Consider the following 15,430-nt stretch of genomic DNA (forward strand, 5'->3'; position numbering starts at 1 on the left):
TCGACTGATTCTACGATGCTCGAACAAAAGATCACGCAACTTTCGAAACAGAAAAGCCATTTCTATTGCTTGAAATGCTCTGGTGAAATAAAGACGTGTGTTTGACTTTATTGATATTTGAACGTACAGCAGCGCGAACGGCCCATTGGTGGTGGAGCAGCAGTCGGCAAAACACCTCCAAGACGTTAAATGAATCGCACACGAAGATGAGCAGTTTCCTGACTTTCCAAATGCTACGCCGTAATAGGATGAATTAGTCACGGTAATCAAAGCAAAGCAACAATTAGCAATTAACATTAAACCAACACGCTGGTGAACTATTTTTGTTATCTGTTGTAGGTGTTGCACGTGGACGGTTTGCACGATTTCATCGAAACGCGGGAGCCTTCTAGGTAAGCTGCTAGTTGTTTATAATACAAGAGAATCAGTTGAAGGCATAGAACATAAAGCCAAACTGCCAAAAGCATTAAAGTGCCAGCCAATAATATTACAGGATATGTAGCCAAATTGAAACCATTAAAGGCATCCATCTGCCTAGAGCTTAACGTAGCTGTACACAAAGACAATTTAAGATTCGGGAGAGACCCCATTTGAGAAAAAAAAAAACTCATACAATCCATTTTGAAGACTAAATGTCAAGCCAAAATATTGTTCATGTGCGAGTTATCCAGCGCTTCCACTTCTTGGATTGTGGAGGATGTAAGCGAATTAAAAATAATGTTAGAAGCTAATCAAAATGCAAAATGGTATGCAAATATCGGTCTTCTAGTGGTAAGACTGATCGCGTTGTTGCGACAACTCTGTCGATATTAATTAGAGTAATTCACCCATAAGTAAAATGAGGACGTCGGAATGTGAAATAAGCACTGAATTCAAGTCAATTACATTTTATTGGACGGCAGTTAAGCGCTTTTTTGAGTGGAGGAAGAGTTTGCGATCAATGCCGAGTAATAACGTGTCAAAACGTTTTATATGACATCGAATAAAAGCTATGGCAAATGAAGTAGACATTTTTATGGGGAAAATAGAAGCAGTACAACTTTGAATTGCCCATAGTGATACAACTTGTTTTATCAATCGAAATTATAAAAACTAATCCAATTAAACACTTTTCTTGTGGTTCAATGGCTGTCTAGATACAAACAGAATACTCTTCGACGGACTGGGAATCACAACTTTTAAATCTTTAGCGGTGTTTCCATATCTTGGTACGCAAATTTTTTTACCCGTTTTTGCTTGCTTTATGACTTGCTAGAACATTCTTTAATTTTTTTATTTTAGTTATATCTGATAGGGTCGTTTGGTACGTCAGAAAAGCCGTCCACCAGGACACGGGAACCGCCACCATCAGGTTACGTATGAAAACATAGAATTTTGGGTAAACGGAATTCGTGATCTACCGATAGCAACTTTGTGTTGACTTACTGTTAGAAGACGCTTGTTCCTTCTATTTGGTTGGATCTCGAGATGTTGACCTTCACTATCGACCGTGATGGGCCACCATAACAGTGGCAATTGCCGTTGTTTTTTTTTTCTTGACGTAGGTACTATAACAAAATGTATTTCCGAAGAATAGCTTTAGCAAGATGCGTGAGAACAAAACGAAACAAAGGAAAAGGTATTTTAAATTGGTAACGTCGTTTTAGTAGTCTTATATAAGTTTTATTTCTTCAGGATGCCTCGAAAAAGTCTAGTTGTACACGTTACCGAGGAAACATGATCATGTTCGAAACACTAGATGAAATTCCAACGTGTTTAATTTCTACTGTTCAAGGATTAATCGTAAGTACAAATATTCGCAACATTCCTTATTCTTTTGTTTGTGCACCACTAGGTGTCAGTATCATACTTGTCCGTGTTGTCGCAAGCAGTCGTTATAATGAACCATTTTACTTAAGTAAATAGGAAAGTACTACAAAGATAGTTCAATTGTTAAAAAAAAGGATAGTAGTTTGGCGTTACTATTATGATTTACAAATTAGTTTTTATTTTTAGTTTAAATGTTAAATCGTTGATCGCGCAGCGTTGTGATGTGTTGGAACTTCTGCCGACATTTACTTGTTGCCATAACAACAGCTTGGGTTGTCGGCGACCGAAGTCCAAAAAAATGACAGCAGTAAGATTATTGATTCTAATAAATACCGAATTTGTTTTAAAAGAAAGAAAAAAAAACTGATACAGTTCTTATGAAAGAAAATCTTAGTTGTTTAATTATCAGTTATAAATTTTGATTTCATTGAATCTAATGTGAATTTCTGGGTTTCAAGTTCTCGCACGAATGCTTGAATCGAAATTGATTTCGTTTGTTAATTTTATCTAGGAAAAGAAAAGTACAAAGCAAGCTACGAAAGGCCAAAAACAAATTGTGGAAGAAAATGTTGCCACCCTCAACTTCTACAGAAATATGTCAGGTGCAGCAGTGGCTATCTATTTATTATTCTGTGGTGTATTTTGGTCCACCACCTCATCATTTGATATTGTATGATAACTATTAGTATTACTGCTTCAGCTGGTCATTCTTTTTGAAAATTTAGGTCTTGATATGTCTCAGTGCATTTGCACAATTTTGCTGCTACCGGTTTATGGCATACATGGCAAAAGCTAAATACAGCGAAACAGGACAGCTGTTGGATGGTGGAATTGATCTAAATATGGAGTCTGGAATATCTGAGTAATTCAATAACTTAATTGGGCATATTTAATTATTTTGTAAATTTTGTTTTGTTAACAGGCACATTAAGGATGCCATTATCTTAACAAGTGCAACTGAAGTCTTGTCTTCCATTTCCAGTTACTTTTGGCTGATTCTACTAGTGGTATGTCATCAAATAGCTCTTTTCCAGCATAGGTTTTCATATGGTGTGTTCTCCACGTAGGTTCCGTTTCGATTGTTCCATATGGCGTGGAAAAATTTTCTTAGTCCATGGTTCTTCCAAAAGGCACCTTCTGCAGAGCAAGATGCACAGGACGATAAGAAAAAACGCAAACTTGAGCGCCGCATCAAACGGCAACAACATTAGGAGAGGCGTGAAAGGTTTCCTGTATTGGCTATTGTATTTAACACCAACCTTTAAAATAAATCAGACTTTGACCTCTTGGCATGGAACTACCTATTTGCGTCGCACGTGCGACATCCGCGATGGGGATGGTTCTTTATCAGATTCTTCGTCGTCGTCTGAACGGTCAGTTTGTTTTAGCTCTTCGTACTCTTCTACTTTAAGTGAATCTAGAGACTAGTAAAGAAAAATGCTGCGTATTACGAAGTGAAACAGCTTAAGATGTAAAATCTACAAGGTAACTCACCTCAGCTCGTTGTCTGTAATCCGAGAAAGATTTTGATCTTTTCACTTTAGACGGGATATCAGTTGGCGTTTTTGGCAAAGCGATTGATGGAACTGATTGGGTTCTTGTCGGGCTAGATTCTGGGAGCGGCAAATTGAGTCGTAAAGTGTTCCGGAACTCTTCTAGATCTGATTCGATATCAACATTTTCTAGCTGTTGGTATGCCTTTGTTAAAATCGATAGCGACGAAGAGTGTAAACTCATTTCAATTAAAGCCAACTTTTTCATCCAGCCAATAAGATCTTTTAATTTCTTCCTTTCCAATTTATCGATTCTCTCTTCTATAGATTTTCCTAGGCGGACGGATTTAGTAGTGGCTTGTGCTAAATCACTCTCTGCTTTGCTGATTTGCATACGACCTAACGGGTTCTGCTGCCGTAGCTTGTGAACATATTTAAGGTGATTTATTTCTTTTTCGTAGGCGACGCTACAGTTTCGTATGTCGTCCATGGCTGACTTACAGATTCCCGCATATTCCGAAATTTCTTGAATGATAGTTTCTTCCATACGATTAACGCAAGTGTCTCTTTTAAAAAACTCTATTACAAAATTTCCGCCAATTTTTAAAATGCCATTTATTACCTGTGGTCTGATATGAAAGAAATGTTTTCGGCGAAATCCTTAATACCCTGACTGCAGTTTTTGTTGACATTTTCGGCTGCAACGTACTCGTTTAACGTCTGCGCCAGACAATCGCCTTTGTCTCTTAGACTGTGCGAAAAGTTAAAAATTTGCGTATGATCGACACGAATATGATGTAAGAGAGAGCTCACCCAGCAATTTTCCTAGTATAAACCGCAAGGGTTGTACAGATCTCACCAAAGTGTTTTTCAATCATTTGAATTCTGTTCTGTAAGAAACGCGTCTGGGTGGCGCTTCAAAACATATATTATCAATATTTAATTAATCAAACTTTGTTTTCTGGTGCGTACCTGGAATGGGGCAAAGAATTGGAACTTGGTGATCGAAACATGGTAGTGTTAAGAACTAGAAAAGGAGGGAAAGAACGGAAATCAGGTTGTTTTGTAATACAAGTTTCTGTTACCGTGGCAACCAATGTAGGCTACAATGGTTCAAATTCGCCTTTCCGTTAGCTTAGAAGGCAAGACCTTTCATAATATATCCAAAATTGTACTGCAAAGAGAATTTCTAACTGTTTTTGAGTAACAGAAATATTTTATTTTGACTCTTAGATAAAAACTTAGTCCTGTAAATTAATCCAAAAATTCCGAATTCAAATGGAAAGTCTTAAGCTATCTGGCAACATCATGTGTCAAAGCGCCGTACGCACGTGTCTGCCCAAATATTGTTCTTCCAAGAAGAAAATTTTTTCGTACATCTAAATTAACTCATCTTTTAGCGTTACCGTTCGTGAAGGCTGCCGAAACTATCTCCTTTTAAAAAATGAAGGAAACACCACTATCTATATGTGAAAAACAGTGTGTAATCCAAGCTGTCAAAGAAGGACAGGTATTTTTATCTGTTTTCCTTTTTTCTACAAATTTTGCTTACATATTGAACAATTAACCATAGAGGGTAGACGGAAGGAGTCTTTCGGAGCAACGAAAGACTTGTATTACATTTGGAACAGAATGGGGTTGCTGCCAGGTACTTCTTGGAAACACCAGGTATTGTTCAACACTGTGTTACATCTTCGTCTTTACATAAAAAAAAAAAAATTATACATCAGAGTCATGGCGCAAGTGTCGTGCAGTATTCAAGTCCCTAAATCATCAAGAGCAAATGAAGGAATGTTGTTTATCAATGTAGAAATGTCTACTATGGCAGCTGAACATTTTGAAGCTGGTAGATTAGGACAACAAGGCATTGAAGTCAATAGGCTGGTTGAAAGATGCATTAAAGGTAAAATATTTCTCATATTTAAATTGTTTCCGTACATGATAATTAAAATACCTAGATTCCCGCTGTGTTGACTTGGAGAGTTTATGCATTTTGGTTGAAGAGCAAGCCTGGGAAGTTCGAGTTGATATTCATGTATTAAACCACGAGGGAAACCTGATTGATGCTGCCACTTTGGCTGCTCTTGGCGCCCTCTGCCACTTTAGAAGGCCTGATGTTACTCTTGACGGCCGGCAAGTTATCGTTCACCAGCTAGATGAACGTGATCCGGTTCCACTGACTATCTTACATTATCCTCTAACTCTATCGTTTGCCCTTTTTGATCAAGGGTAACAAGCTATAATCCTTTTTTCTCTATGTACGATACTTTACAAAATCTGTTTTCATAGAAAAGTCTACGCTCTTGACCCAACAAGTTTAGAAGAACGTTCAGCTGATGGAAAACTTGTATTGGGGTTGAACGCATATCGAGAGCTTTGCACGTTACAGATATCCGGCGACGGGGTGTTTATTCGCAAGGAGGCCGTTCTTTCGTGTGCGAACGTGGCTGCATCAAGAGCTGTCGAAATGGTTGAAATGCTGAAGAAGTGTCTAGCTGCAGATGCAGCTGAAAGGTATATTCGTCATTCTTCGCCGCGAACAACGGTTTGTTACATATTTATTCCCATACTTTTTTTCTTAATTGGGGAACTTAGAATCAAAGGCAAGTATGACGGTCTAGTTACTAGTGTGGCACTTGAGGCGGAAAGAATAACCACTCAGTCACAAGCTAGGGCATATTTCAAGACACCGGTCCATAATTTAGAAGGAAATGCAGACGAGGAACCTTTGTCAGTTCCTAAGACAAAATTAGTCAAGGACCAAGGAATCGTTACGTTGCAAACCAGCAGTGATGTTTCCAGCAGCGAAAGCGACGCAGAAATGGAGCCACTTCCTCCTGTACCGGTAGTGAAAAAGAGAGTGTATGAAGAAATAGGTAAAAAAAAAATTTCTACAGTGGCTTTTTAAAAGTATTAAGTGAACCCTTACATACCCTCTGGTTTACAGATATTGGAAATGATAGCGAGGAAGAGCCGGTCATGCTGGTAACGAAAGAACTTACTTAAAAATGAAAACGATATAAACACGAATGAAACCTTTCGTTCGAATGTATTTGAATTTACAAGGTTAAATTAATAATTAAAACATGCAAAGGAGAAAACAACAGACGCACGCATATTTTGAGTTTCGCCCTTTCGCTAGTTAAGTAATTCGAAGACAAACGTGCTTTAACGTGATTTGCACTGGGGGAAGGTTGAAGCATGAACAGACCACGGTTACAAGTTGTCATTGTTAGGTTTCAGATCGAGTTTGTTTTTGTTAGATTTGACGGTGTAAAGGAATGAGTGGAGGGCTTCCTTCTCCACTATGGGGATTGTCCGGAAATGGCGCATCAGGGTCTAAAAATTCGCACACAATTTACACATTGGTTAGCAATAAAAGGCAGAAAAAACGTGACAGCTAATTTCTCGGGTACGTTACCTCGGCAAGTTGTGCCTTATTGAGTCCTGGTCGGGTGGGCACTTTATAGTGTCGCTTGTAACGCCGTAACGTATTGATCTGAAGCTGGAACAAATCAACTTCGGGAGCATCACGCTCTCTCTCTTGAAGACTCAGCGTATCACGATCTGTTTCATTGGAATCGTCTTCTGAGTCCTTCCTCTTGCGCTGTCGCACGCGAACGGACTGAATTAAGCTCTTGTGGTAATCACAAATATAGATGTGTCTGGCCTGGAATACAAATCACCTCAGTTTAAAAAGCTATTTCATACATCTTGAACAAAGCTGACAAAGGGACTTCCACAGTAGTTGTGCCATTCTTGGTCTTCCAAAAGCGGAGGGAATGCTCAATATTTCCAACACTTTTAAAAGTCCAGGACAAATTCTGACCAAGTAAAAGCCTAATTCAAAAGATTGGTCATTTCTACTTGGACACCATTACAGTTATTGGAGATGATTGTCCCTTTTGTCTCCACAGGCTAAAAGCATTGACTTACAGAGGAGTCCATATGTAGCCGAAGTTTCCTTTGTTGCACAGTTTTTTGAATCCTTTTACTATTTAAGCAAATATTAACAGCAATGTATTATATAGTTCCAGTATAAACAAAATACCTGTAAGAGGCGTTTCCAGCCATTCTAGGACATCGCTCGCCATCGTCAATCATCTGATCAAATTCAATGAGGCAGCAGAGTTGGTCGTGGCTTCGCTTGGAATCACGCGAATCCTCCTCCCCCGACCCCGTACTAAAACCGTTCATGTTCAAAGTCTGTAAATTTTCTCTTTGTACTTCACAATTGCTTGAAAGAGTTACAAAAGAAAGACGGAAACTGAGACACCAGAACTCTCACTACGCAAAAACACCAACGAACTGTGGACGCTTTTTCACGAGTTGTGTACGTAGGCGAAACTGAACTACGCTATGAAAATTTCGATTTTGGCATACAATCTAGAAAATAAAACTGGAAGCAACCCTCTTTTCTGGTTAAGAAATGATAATCATTTTAGCTAACTCTAGTTCGCAGTGTTTCCAATTGAGCTTATTCAAAGACAAAGTGCAAGCCACACAGTTGAATCGTTTTCTCTCTCTACAAGATACACACTTGTTATTCTCCCTCAAGCTATGAAAAACGGTGTGCTATGGTAGCATGGCCTACTGCATCGTAAGGCCGCTGCGTGTCTTCTACAACTCAGGTCAGACATTAATTTTTTAAAGGTGCCTTTCTTGAAACGTTATAGAATAAATTATGACTTTACGTATTTTAAGCTGTCTTGAATCAATAAATTTTAATTAAGAATGAAAAAAAATGTTTTAGCACTTAAAAAGTAGATTCTTGATTGCAGGGCTTTAGTTAACGCCACCTAATGGCTTTTTTTCTTATTTCTTGTCGAAAAGAAACAATAGAAAAAAATCAGTAGTCTGCAGAATAAAATTTTTAGAATACAAAAAGAAAAAAGAGCGCCTTTTAAGCTATTATAACTGAACGGACGACAATGATTTCCTTAAAAGGATTTATATGACTAATATTTATATGAATATTATATTGTTAGATGAGTATAATTTTTCTCAGATATTTATTGAAATCGCTGTCATGGGAAAAGAATTGCGTGATTCTATGACAGATGGTGCTGTAAACCTTTAGAATTTCGATGACAGGTCTTTCTTTCTTAAGATGCCTTTATAGAAACATTGCATCTAATTTCAATGATTTATGCACATTGAGTATAAATAATGACGATGAGTATTGCAGAAGCTTTGCCTAGTTTGCCTTCGATGGACCGACATTCATTCTCTACGACTGCCAAATTGTTTCGGATTTTTGCCTGTTTTAAAGGACACAAGCCCCACAGCAATGAATACCAACAAATTCTCAGTTGTCTTTATCGATTTCTCACCCCACCCAAAGTAGTAAAAACAAAGATCCGGCACGTATAGCATAACGTAACTACGATTTCACGGTTGCAGTGGCGCTCCATGTGATTAAACTCTAAAGATTTCACTTGTATTTATCATTTCACTCTTGTATGTTTATCAAGATGTTTTACGCTCTGCAACTATACTCCCTTCCCATAAAGCTTCTATTACCTTCTGTGTCATATTTGGCGTCTATGAATGATCTATTTCAATTCTTCAGCCAAAGATGGCGTAGACTGATGACATAAGTGTTTAATCCACGATTTCTGAAACGTCAATGGCCCGACCGTTTTAAGTCACAAACTTCCATTTTTCTGATCGAAGAAAATCCAAGAAATTTTCGAACGAAAAGTTCAAAGATTAAATCTAAGTTGGACATTCGTAAAAAAGTTACTTATTCTACCCAGATAGGCGCCGCTTTTGTGTTTTTAACGAATAGCAGTCCTATTATACAGTGTCTAGTTGGTTTAGGGTAGGTAGGTTCCCCTTCGCAGTGCATAAAGATTTCCCCATCCTATTTTCCTGTGTTAACGTTTCGTGTGTGTAGATGTGTGTGTGTGTGTTACGGTGGGGCTATATAAAATCTTGCCTCAAGGTTTCCCCAAAGGTTTGTAGGCCAATAGGGGCTCAGTTAGTGTGCCACGCAAGAGCACTTTCTGTAAGAAGAAAGAGGATTAGCCGCCCTCTAGGCGCCAGAATTGAAAATTCAAAAAAACAAATTCTCATTGGCTGCCCCGTCCCTAGTCCATTGCCATATTCCCCACTCTTTGGAGGTTCTTATACGCTGGCACACAGACTGTTCCTGTGGACTTTTGTATGCTTCGAGATAGCCCTCGTTGTACTGAACTCACGGCTTAAAGGTATGTTTCGAAATTTCATTTATTCTTATTTATCATTCGCGTTTGCTTTATTTAAATATTTTAGAAAGTTAAGTGAAATTTTGTCGACGTATTACTGCAATTATTTTTCATATTGTTACGTATGGCAGCTGCAGTGTTTGTTTAGGAAAGTCTATTTTGTAAAAACGGGTTCGCCTTCTGTGTTCTGTCTATGGCTATGGCCGCCAAGAGAAGCGCGTTGCTATTTTTCCTCTTCTTTTTCCTCAGATTTCGACGAAAATCGATGGACAGTTAGCAATCCAAGATAGCGATCTTTTCATCAGAAGCAAATATTTCAGTTTTTTGTGTCTTGCAATATATTGCGTTTAGATTTCCCTTCATTTTTGGTCCAACCACGGTACACTTGCTGGTTTGCCTTGGCTGCAATGGTTCCCATTTCCCTTCGTTGTATGCACGCCATGTTAACACGCCAGTCGTCTAACAGCGGCAAAACCCAACAGCGTAGCCCAAGCAATCCTAGATATAACTTTTGGATTTTTGTCTTCGCACAAGTAAATAATTCAAGAAATACTATTAATTCGTCTTTAAATCTCATTTAATCAAATAACTGTTAAATAATTTTCTAGTCGACTTGTCGTCCATTTTCTTTGTTGAATGCCAGTTTTTTGGCCGTGTGCCTCGTGTCGTTACGACAAAGTTTTTCCTCAGTTGGGTCTCCTCATGTACGATCGCGTCCCCCCAACCCCCAGCTCTCTTCTACCCGTAGCCGCTAGGCTATACACAGTTGGCTCGCTCTTATAGATCGCCCCTCCTCTCTAAAGGGGGGCGTTACCCATCCCCCACGCGGCTTTGAACAAAAATTTCTCCTCACTGATTCTCCGACGCGCTTTACGTAGTCTCTTTCTCGGGCTTTTACTCTATACTGGTGAGCGAGCGCCTCAAAATTTGTGATTCTTTTTGGTTTTACGGCTAAGTTTGTGTACGTCTTACCCTCAGAAAATGTGATAATTTAAGTTTATATGTAAACTTAACCGTTTGTTTCAAAAGCCGTGCCTGCCGTGCATTCTGTCGTTAGTGGAATTTATTTGCTAGCTCGGTTTTGTGTCTGAAAGGTCCAAAATCAGTAAAGTCGTAAAAATGGCAACTTTTAATTAGATATTCCTAGTTGACAATAATATATATTCCCAAAAATTGATTTTTTGATAGAGATGACATGAGACAAAAGATACGTAAGCGGTATTGATTTTTTTGCTCTGCTCGTCAAGTTGGGAAAAGGGAATGATTTTTTTAATGTTTCGGGTCTCGAACCGGCATATGAAATTGTGCTTGGCAATGTAGATGTTGGATTATCACATTTTTATTTTATTGGAACTGCGCGTTTAGTTAGGAATGAATGAAGTAGTGACATTTGCGTCACTTGGTGACATTATATCGTTTACGTTTGATTTTATTGGAAACAAGATTATACATTTTGCTGTGGCGCAAAGTCGGCTTGCAAGCTCTAGCAGACGCGCGTGTATGGACGGTATAAAGCAAGGGCGCCAAATTTTAAATGGAAACAAAGAAGTCCTAACTGTCATGGCGTCCTAAAAAACTGAACTTTTTCTTTTCTCGTTTTCTTAAATATTCTGTAATCGTGAGATGTTCTTAAATAATATAAATAACAGATGTTTCTTTTTTAAAAGGTTTTTTACAAATTTACGAATTTGCTGCTTTTCGAATTATCGACGATTTCAAAAAATGCCACGCGCCAAGGCTGACGCTAACAAACCCCGTGGTCGTATGACGGCTTATGCCTTCTTTGTGCAGACATGCCGCGAAGAGCACAAGAAGAAGCACCCCGATGAGAATGTTGTTTTCTCTGAGTTCTCCAAGAAGTGTGCTGAACGATGGAAGGTGGATTTTACTATACCAGTACCAGTAGTGTGCGAGATTGACTTTTGTGACTAACATTTAACATTTGTAGACTATGAGTGATAAAGAAAAGAAGAGATTTCAAGAAATGGCAGAGCGTGATAAAGTTCGCTTTGATGATGAAATGAGGCATTATGAACCTGCTGAGAAAGGTGCAGGAAGGGGACGTAAACGCAAGCAGGCAAAGGATCCCAATGCTCCAAAGCGCTCTCTATCAGCATTCTTCTGGTAAGTTCTCTATTTGTTTCATGTACGGCTACCTATAAACATGTTTTGTCCATCTAGGTTTTGCAATGATGAACGTGCCAATGTCAAGGCTGCCCACCCCGAGTACACTGTTGGAGATATCGCGAAAGATCTTGGTCGGCAATGGGGAGAAGTTGATGAAGCTACCAAATCCAAATATGAAGCCATGGCTGAGAAGGATAAGGCTCGCTATGAAAGAGTAAGTGAATCATACTGACAATAAGTAATCTAAGTATGTCAAATTACATATTGTATGTTTGTGTTAGGAAAATAATGCCTACAAGAAGAAGCTTAAGGGTGAGGCTGACGAAGAAGATGAAGATGATGATGACGATGATGATGAGTAAACATCTTCGTTAGACTTACCTCTGCTCCTTCCTTCCTCAAACCTCCGGCTCTTTTTCATCCCCGTCGCATTTATTTTTTTTTTTTACTCCAATTAGACATGTGTTCGCCAGAGTATCTTCATGTTTGTTTTATTTTCATCGTCATCGTATCATCCTCATTCCCTCACCCAAAAAACTGCTGACTGGTGTACATAACGAGGAAGGCAAAGACACAACAGAAATCGCTCGCAGCTCCCCACACCCTCGCCTCTCAACATATTTGAAAAATTCCTTCTTTTTTTTGCAATAGCAGCCGTTTCATTCCGTCAAATCGAAGTGAACATCACCCATTTTCGTTAGGGGGTTTTTCTCCTCCCCCGCACTCCGTTTGTTTTGGTCATTATCGATTGGGTTTAAAAGGCGTGAAACAAGTTTCCTCTTCTACAGAGGTCCTTTTACATCGGACTCCCAATTTCCTCTCTCGAAATATGTTCACCAAGGAAGCCGGTTTTCTGAAATGATAACTAACATTTCTCCATTTTCTTGTGGCGTTCTGTTTCGTACTTCCGCGTCCCAACATCATTTTGAAAAAACGATTTAAAGAAACAAAGCAATGAATACACATCCCATCTTTCCATGTTTCAAATCTGCTCCTCCATTATATTTTTTTATCTCATTGTTCATACATTCAACGCATATTATCTATGAACCATGGCTCATCTCTGTCACCGTACTTCGTCAATGGTAGATCGTATGGAAGAGGTAATTGCTTACCTAGTTCAAAACTACTTCCTCCAAACTAATAATTATAAAAAGGTAATAGTTTAAATATGGAAAATTAAATTATATGCTTACGACAAATTTCGGTAGGAAAAGTACACCAGCTTCAAATGACTGAATCATTATGGTGGCGCCCTTGTTGGTCCGCATTCCCCATGCGGCCTGGTAAGAACATTTTTATTATTTAGTTAATTTTTTATTTGAATTCTGTACTTTTGAAAGATTGCCGCTGGTGAGTAAGAAAAATGAAGCTCTTGCCATATCACTGCTAATTCGCGCATAAGACTTTATATGTGGCATTGCCTGTTGAGTGATAATTACATTATTTTCTTCAAGTGATCCTTGGAAAGTTATATCAGAAAGCAATTAATCTTACCCTTGTTCGGAGTCTGCTTTCGCTTCGCCATTTGCTTTGTGGGAGAAAACATATTAAATGTAAGTGTCAAATGTTTTTTATTTACGTTTTTTCTTGCTACTTAAAGGTGTCTTACTGGAGGAATCCGGTGAGCCATGTTTGTTTATTATGGCCTTGACGGGTGTACGGTAGACAGCCTCCCCCAGCCATCCCGTGAATGCTAGCTTTTACGTCTTGGGCACACGGATAAACCTAGTAAAAAGTATACACAGCAAAGTAGGAATTCTAACGACGTCGTTGATTCATCCAGAATATCTACCACTTGAACGGTTTGTTGGCCCAGTTTGGCCATACCCGAGGATGCAGCCATTGATACGGCCAGCTCACCAACAAGCCAACTGCTGGGTGAAGGACCAAGTGAGCCAATTGAAGAACATTGCATGATGACTGTATCATCTGGTTCAGACGAGGAATGCTGCTGCAATAGCCAGGATAAGTGAAGATGACCCCACTTAGGCACTCTTTCGTTGGCTCCTGGATGGATTGGGTGAGATCCAGGTGAAGAAGGAATAAAGCACACACTGAAAATGTAGTTTTAAAAAATCGCCATTTAATTCGTAAGTTAAATAACAATAATCTTCTATGCAAGGAATTACTTAATATGGGACATGTCAGCCTGCTGAATTTTTTCTATCCAGGGTTTTAAAGCGACAAGCGAATAGGTTTCTAAATAGCGAAGAAGGTCGCGTTTAAAACCAGTAACAGAATCTCCATCTCCCGTGTTCTCACCGGCTTTGGATAATAATGGTGGGCAGGAAGGACTAACCCAAATTCCTACACAGTAGCAAAAAAAAAAAAAAAAAAAAAAAAAACGTGTCCAGCGATAGCATACTGAATCGCAAACAATTTTTTGCGGCGAATACCTTGCGTTCTGTCCTCCCAATCGGATTCGATGAGGTTACCAGTATGAACAACAATTCGCAAAGATCCGTCTTCGTAGGACAACGCGGACATTTTTCTTTAAAAAGAACGAAAACAAATAATAATAATAATGATAAAGAAAATAGATATTATGATTCCAAATGGAAGACTATGGGTGAAGAACAGCGTGTACATACGTATGGTGGCTACCAAATGGATATTTAGGTTTCACGCGTATGGTGTTGATGGTTGGTACGCGACTTTTAGCTTCTGACAGTTCTTCGGATTCTGCTCCATATATCACCAACAGCGGCTTCAAGTGTAATTGATATATTATAACAAGCCAGTTCTTTTAAAAAGATTCTACAACTTTTAATGTCACCTTTCTCCTGATATAAAACAAAACAAATATCAGAAATCATTCAGTTAGGTGCTGTGTTTTTCTGAAATTACTGGACTTTGTGTTGACAATATTGAGCAAGTAGCCAACCAAGTTCTACCATGAAATTCATTTGCATTGACTGCTGCAACACTCCTAGTGATGGATGGAACAAGTCTGTAAATCTAAGGGTGAGGGGCTGGTCCCAGGTTTCTGGTTCATTTGCCACTGCACTCAGAAAATAATGAATGGGAGCAGAAGCTTCAACCTTTTGTTGAGGGTTGAGTTCTCTCCCAGCACTTGTCTGTGCTTTCAAGCTTTCAATGGTGGCAGAGGTATTCTTATCTACAGATGGTGCTGTTAAAATCAAAAAAACTTTTGCAACCATTCCACTGCTGTGGTATTAGTGAATTATACTGTACTTAATTTTAGCTGTTTTTCTTTATGTTCTAAGTGAGTAACTTCTGCATCTTGGCTAGCTTTCGTTTGCATCATTTCAGAAGCATTACGTTTGACTCCTCTCATTTTATTGTTAACAGAGGTTTCAGGTATTTGTTGTCCTTTAGGGATCAATTCCCCACTTTCCATAAGCTCAGCTACAACTTGTGCTTGTTCAACAAGATCTGATGTCAATCCAAGTGACATTACAGCTTCAATTTCTCCATTGTTGATTCTTGAAGCTACATTTTCAACTGCAATATGATTCAGTAAATTATAATTCCTTCGCATTTTTTACTATTATGCGGAAGAGCTAATAAAAATGCTTACTATAAGGGTGAGAAAACCCAAGGAAATGTTGTTTATTTCGCCGATAACATTTTGAACCATACGTACACTCTTTTATATCCATCGTAATCAACTATTACTTTAGACTGAACTTTCAGGAAAAAATAGATTTTTTTTTTGGCTTTGGTAATTAAGGTTTCTGCACTTTGATAGAGAAATTTATAAAATCACACGTTCGAAACACAAAGTTATGAAGTTCAATAATATATTGACTAAGGCCAGCCACAGGC

The 15,430-nt window shown here is 38.7% G+C and overlaps 6 protein-coding genes across 9 annotated transcripts; 3 read left to right on the forward strand and 3 right to left on the reverse strand.

Moving 5' to 3' along the window:
* The first annotated feature begins 1,701 nt into the window (after window positions 1-1,701).
* Window positions 1,702-3,098, forward strand: LOC130687753 (transmembrane protein 208-like). Of its 2 annotated transcripts, none has more exons than XM_057510938.2 (5): window positions 1,702-1,782; window positions 2,321-2,479; window positions 2,535-2,671; window positions 2,732-2,816; window positions 2,877-3,098. In XM_057510938.2, exons 1-5 carry the CDS (start codon window positions 1,717-1,719, stop codon window positions 3,018-3,020), a joined length of 591 nt encoding a protein of 196 aa, XP_057366921.1. In that variant the 5' UTR covers window positions 1,702-1,716; the 3' UTR covers window positions 3,021-3,098. The 2 variants fall into 2 exon arrangements, with proteins under 2 accessions (XP_057366921.1, XP_057366922.1); XM_057510939.2 differs by lacking the exon at window positions 1,702-1,782 and adding an exon at window positions 2,005-2,116.
* Window positions 3,099-4,371, reverse strand: LOC130687746 (CBY1-interacting BAR domain-containing protein 1-like). The gene is made up of 5 exons (XM_057510931.2): window positions 4,275-4,371; window positions 4,116-4,217; window positions 3,925-4,053; window positions 3,304-3,868; window positions 3,099-3,233 (listed from the first exon to the last, which is right to left on the reverse strand). Exons 1-5 carry the CDS (start codon window positions 4,313-4,315, stop codon window positions 3,111-3,113), a joined length of 960 nt encoding a protein of 319 aa, XP_057366914.1. The 5' UTR covers window positions 4,316-4,371; the 3' UTR covers window positions 3,099-3,110.
* Window positions 4,372-4,651: 280 nt separating this feature from the next.
* LOC130687744 (exosome complex component RRP45-like) lies at window positions 4,652-6,408 on the forward strand. The gene is made up of 7 exons (XM_057510929.1): window positions 4,652-4,812; window positions 4,876-4,970; window positions 5,033-5,205; window positions 5,261-5,531; window positions 5,592-5,816; window positions 5,898-6,178; window positions 6,250-6,408. The coding sequence occupies exons 1-7, from the start codon at window positions 4,747-4,749 to the stop codon at window positions 6,306-6,308; spliced, it is 1,170 nt and encodes a 389-aa protein (XP_057366912.1). The 5' UTR covers window positions 4,652-4,746; the 3' UTR covers window positions 6,309-6,408.
* On the reverse strand, window positions 6,331-7,931 carry LOC130687767 (histone deacetylase complex subunit SAP30 homolog). Of its 2 annotated transcripts, XM_059494881.1 has the most exons (5): window positions 7,354-7,436; window positions 7,239-7,296; window positions 7,046-7,142; window positions 6,724-6,972; window positions 6,331-6,641 (listed from the first exon to the last, which is right to left on the reverse strand). In XM_059494881.1, exons 1-5 carry the CDS (start codon window positions 7,394-7,396, stop codon window positions 6,519-6,521), a joined length of 570 nt encoding a protein of 189 aa, XP_059350864.1. In that variant the 5' UTR covers window positions 7,397-7,436; the 3' UTR covers window positions 6,331-6,518. The 2 variants fall into 2 exon arrangements, with proteins under 2 accessions (XP_059350864.1, XP_057366939.1); XM_057510956.2 differs by lacking the exon at window positions 7,046-7,142 and having other exon boundaries at window positions 7,354-7,931.
* Window positions 7,932-9,368: 1,437 nt separating this feature from the next.
* On the forward strand, window positions 9,369-12,203 carry LOC130687754 (high mobility group protein DSP1-like). 2 transcript variants are annotated; one of them, XM_057510940.2, is made up of 5 exons: window positions 9,369-9,514; window positions 11,179-11,389; window positions 11,460-11,635; window positions 11,693-11,852; window positions 11,920-12,203. In XM_057510940.2, exons 2-5 carry the CDS (start codon window positions 11,234-11,236, stop codon window positions 11,998-12,000), a joined length of 573 nt encoding a protein of 190 aa, XP_057366923.1. In that variant the 5' UTR covers window positions 9,369-9,514; window positions 11,179-11,233; the 3' UTR covers window positions 12,001-12,203. The 2 variants fall into 2 exon arrangements, with proteins under 2 accessions (XP_057366923.1, XP_057366924.1); XM_057510941.2 differs by having other exon boundaries at window positions 11,231-11,389.
* Window positions 12,204-12,610: 407 nt separating this feature from the next.
* LOC130687765 (probable tyrosyl-DNA phosphodiesterase) lies at window positions 12,611-15,381 on the reverse strand. Its single transcript, XM_057510954.2, has 13 exons — window positions 15,183-15,381; window positions 14,837-15,106; window positions 14,489-14,771; window positions 14,418-14,424; window positions 14,233-14,348; window positions 14,038-14,132; window positions 13,771-13,948; window positions 13,434-13,695; window positions 13,251-13,366; window positions 13,136-13,169; window positions 12,973-13,062; window positions 12,835-12,921; window positions 12,611-12,778 (listed from the first exon to the last, which is right to left on the reverse strand). The coding sequence occupies exons 1-13, from the start codon at window positions 15,262-15,264 to the stop codon at window positions 12,668-12,670; spliced, it is 1,731 nt and encodes a 576-aa protein (XP_057366937.1). The 5' UTR covers window positions 15,265-15,381; the 3' UTR covers window positions 12,611-12,667.
* Window positions 15,382-15,430: the final 49 nt, after the last annotated feature.

This window comes from Daphnia carinata, chromosome 4 (assembly GCF_022539665.2).
Source record: "Daphnia carinata strain CSIRO-1 chromosome 4, CSIRO_AGI_Dcar_HiC_V3, whole genome shotgun sequence".
In the NCBI taxonomy this organism is placed as follows: Eukaryota; Metazoa; Arthropoda; class Branchiopoda; order Diplostraca; family Daphniidae; genus Daphnia; species Daphnia carinata.

Bases quoted from the DNA above. Each gene is read 5' to 3' on its own strand.
- LOC130687753 (XM_057510938.2), top strand. From the start codon at position 1,717: ATGATCATGTTCGAAACACTAGATGAAATTCCAACGTGTTTAATTTCT. The intron at 2,672-2,731 runs GTAATTCAATAA...TTTTGTTAACAG, and splicing joins ATGGAGTCTGGAATATCTGA to GCACATTAAGGATGCCATTA. The intron at 2,817-2,876 runs GTATGTCATCAA...TTCTCCACGTAG, and splicing joins TTTGGCTGATTCTACTAGTG to GTTCCGTTTCGATTGTTCCA.
- LOC130687754 (XM_057510940.2), top strand. From the start codon at position 11,234: ATGCCACGCGCCAAGGCTGACGCTAACAAACCCCGTGGTCGTATGACG. The intron at 11,390-11,459 runs GTGGATTTTACT...TAACATTTGTAG, and splicing joins AGTGTGCTGAACGATGGAAG to ACTATGAGTGATAAAGAAAA. The intron at 11,853-11,919 runs GTAAGTGAATCA...TGTTTGTGTTAG, and splicing joins ATAAGGCTCGCTATGAAAGA to GAAAATAATGCCTACAAGAA.
- LOC130687744 (XM_057510929.1), top strand. From the start codon at position 4,747: ATGAAGGAAACACCACTATCTATATGTGAAAAACAGTGTGTAATCCAA. The intron at 4,813-4,875 runs GTATTTTTATCT...AATTAACCATAG, and splicing joins AAGCTGTCAAAGAAGGACAG to AGGGTAGACGGAAGGAGTCT. The intron at 5,206-5,260 runs GTAAAATATTTC...TAAAATACCTAG, and splicing joins GGTTGAAAGATGCATTAAAG to ATTCCCGCTGTGTTGACTTG.
- LOC130687767 (XM_057510956.2), bottom strand. From the start codon at position 7,499: ATGAACGGTTTTAGTACGGGGTCGGGGGAGGAGGATTCGCGTGATTCC. The intron at 7,297-7,353 runs GTATTTTGTTTA...TTGCTTAAATAG, and splicing joins GCTGGAAACGCCTCTTACAG to TAAAAGGATTCAAAAAACTG. The intron at 6,642-6,723 runs GTAACGTACCCG...GCGAATTTTTAG, and splicing joins ATAAGGCACAACTTGCCGAG to ACCCTGATGCGCCATTTCCG.
- LOC130687765 (XM_057510954.2), bottom strand. From the start codon at position 15,264: ATGGATATAAAAGAGTGTACGTATGGTTCAAAATGTTATCGGCGAAAT. The intron at 15,107-15,182 runs GTAAGCATTTTT...ATCATATTGCAG, and splicing joins TGGGTTTTCTCACCCTTATA to TTGAAAATGTAGCTTCAAGA. The intron at 13,949-14,037 runs GTATTCGCCGCA...GCTACTGTGTAG, and splicing joins TTGGGAGGACAGAACGCAAG to GAATTTGGGTTAGTCCTTCC.
- LOC130687746 (XM_057510931.2), bottom strand. From the start codon at position 4,315: ATGTTTCGATCACCAAGTTCCAATTCTTTGCCCCATTCCAG. The intron at 4,218-4,274 runs GTACGCACCAGA...TATGTTTTGAAG, and splicing joins AATTCTTTGCCCCATTCCAG to CGCCACCCAGACGCGTTTCT. The intron at 3,869-3,924 runs GTAATAAATGGC...GTTTTTTAAAAG, and splicing joins TCTTTCATATCAGACCACAG to AGACACTTGCGTTAATCGTA.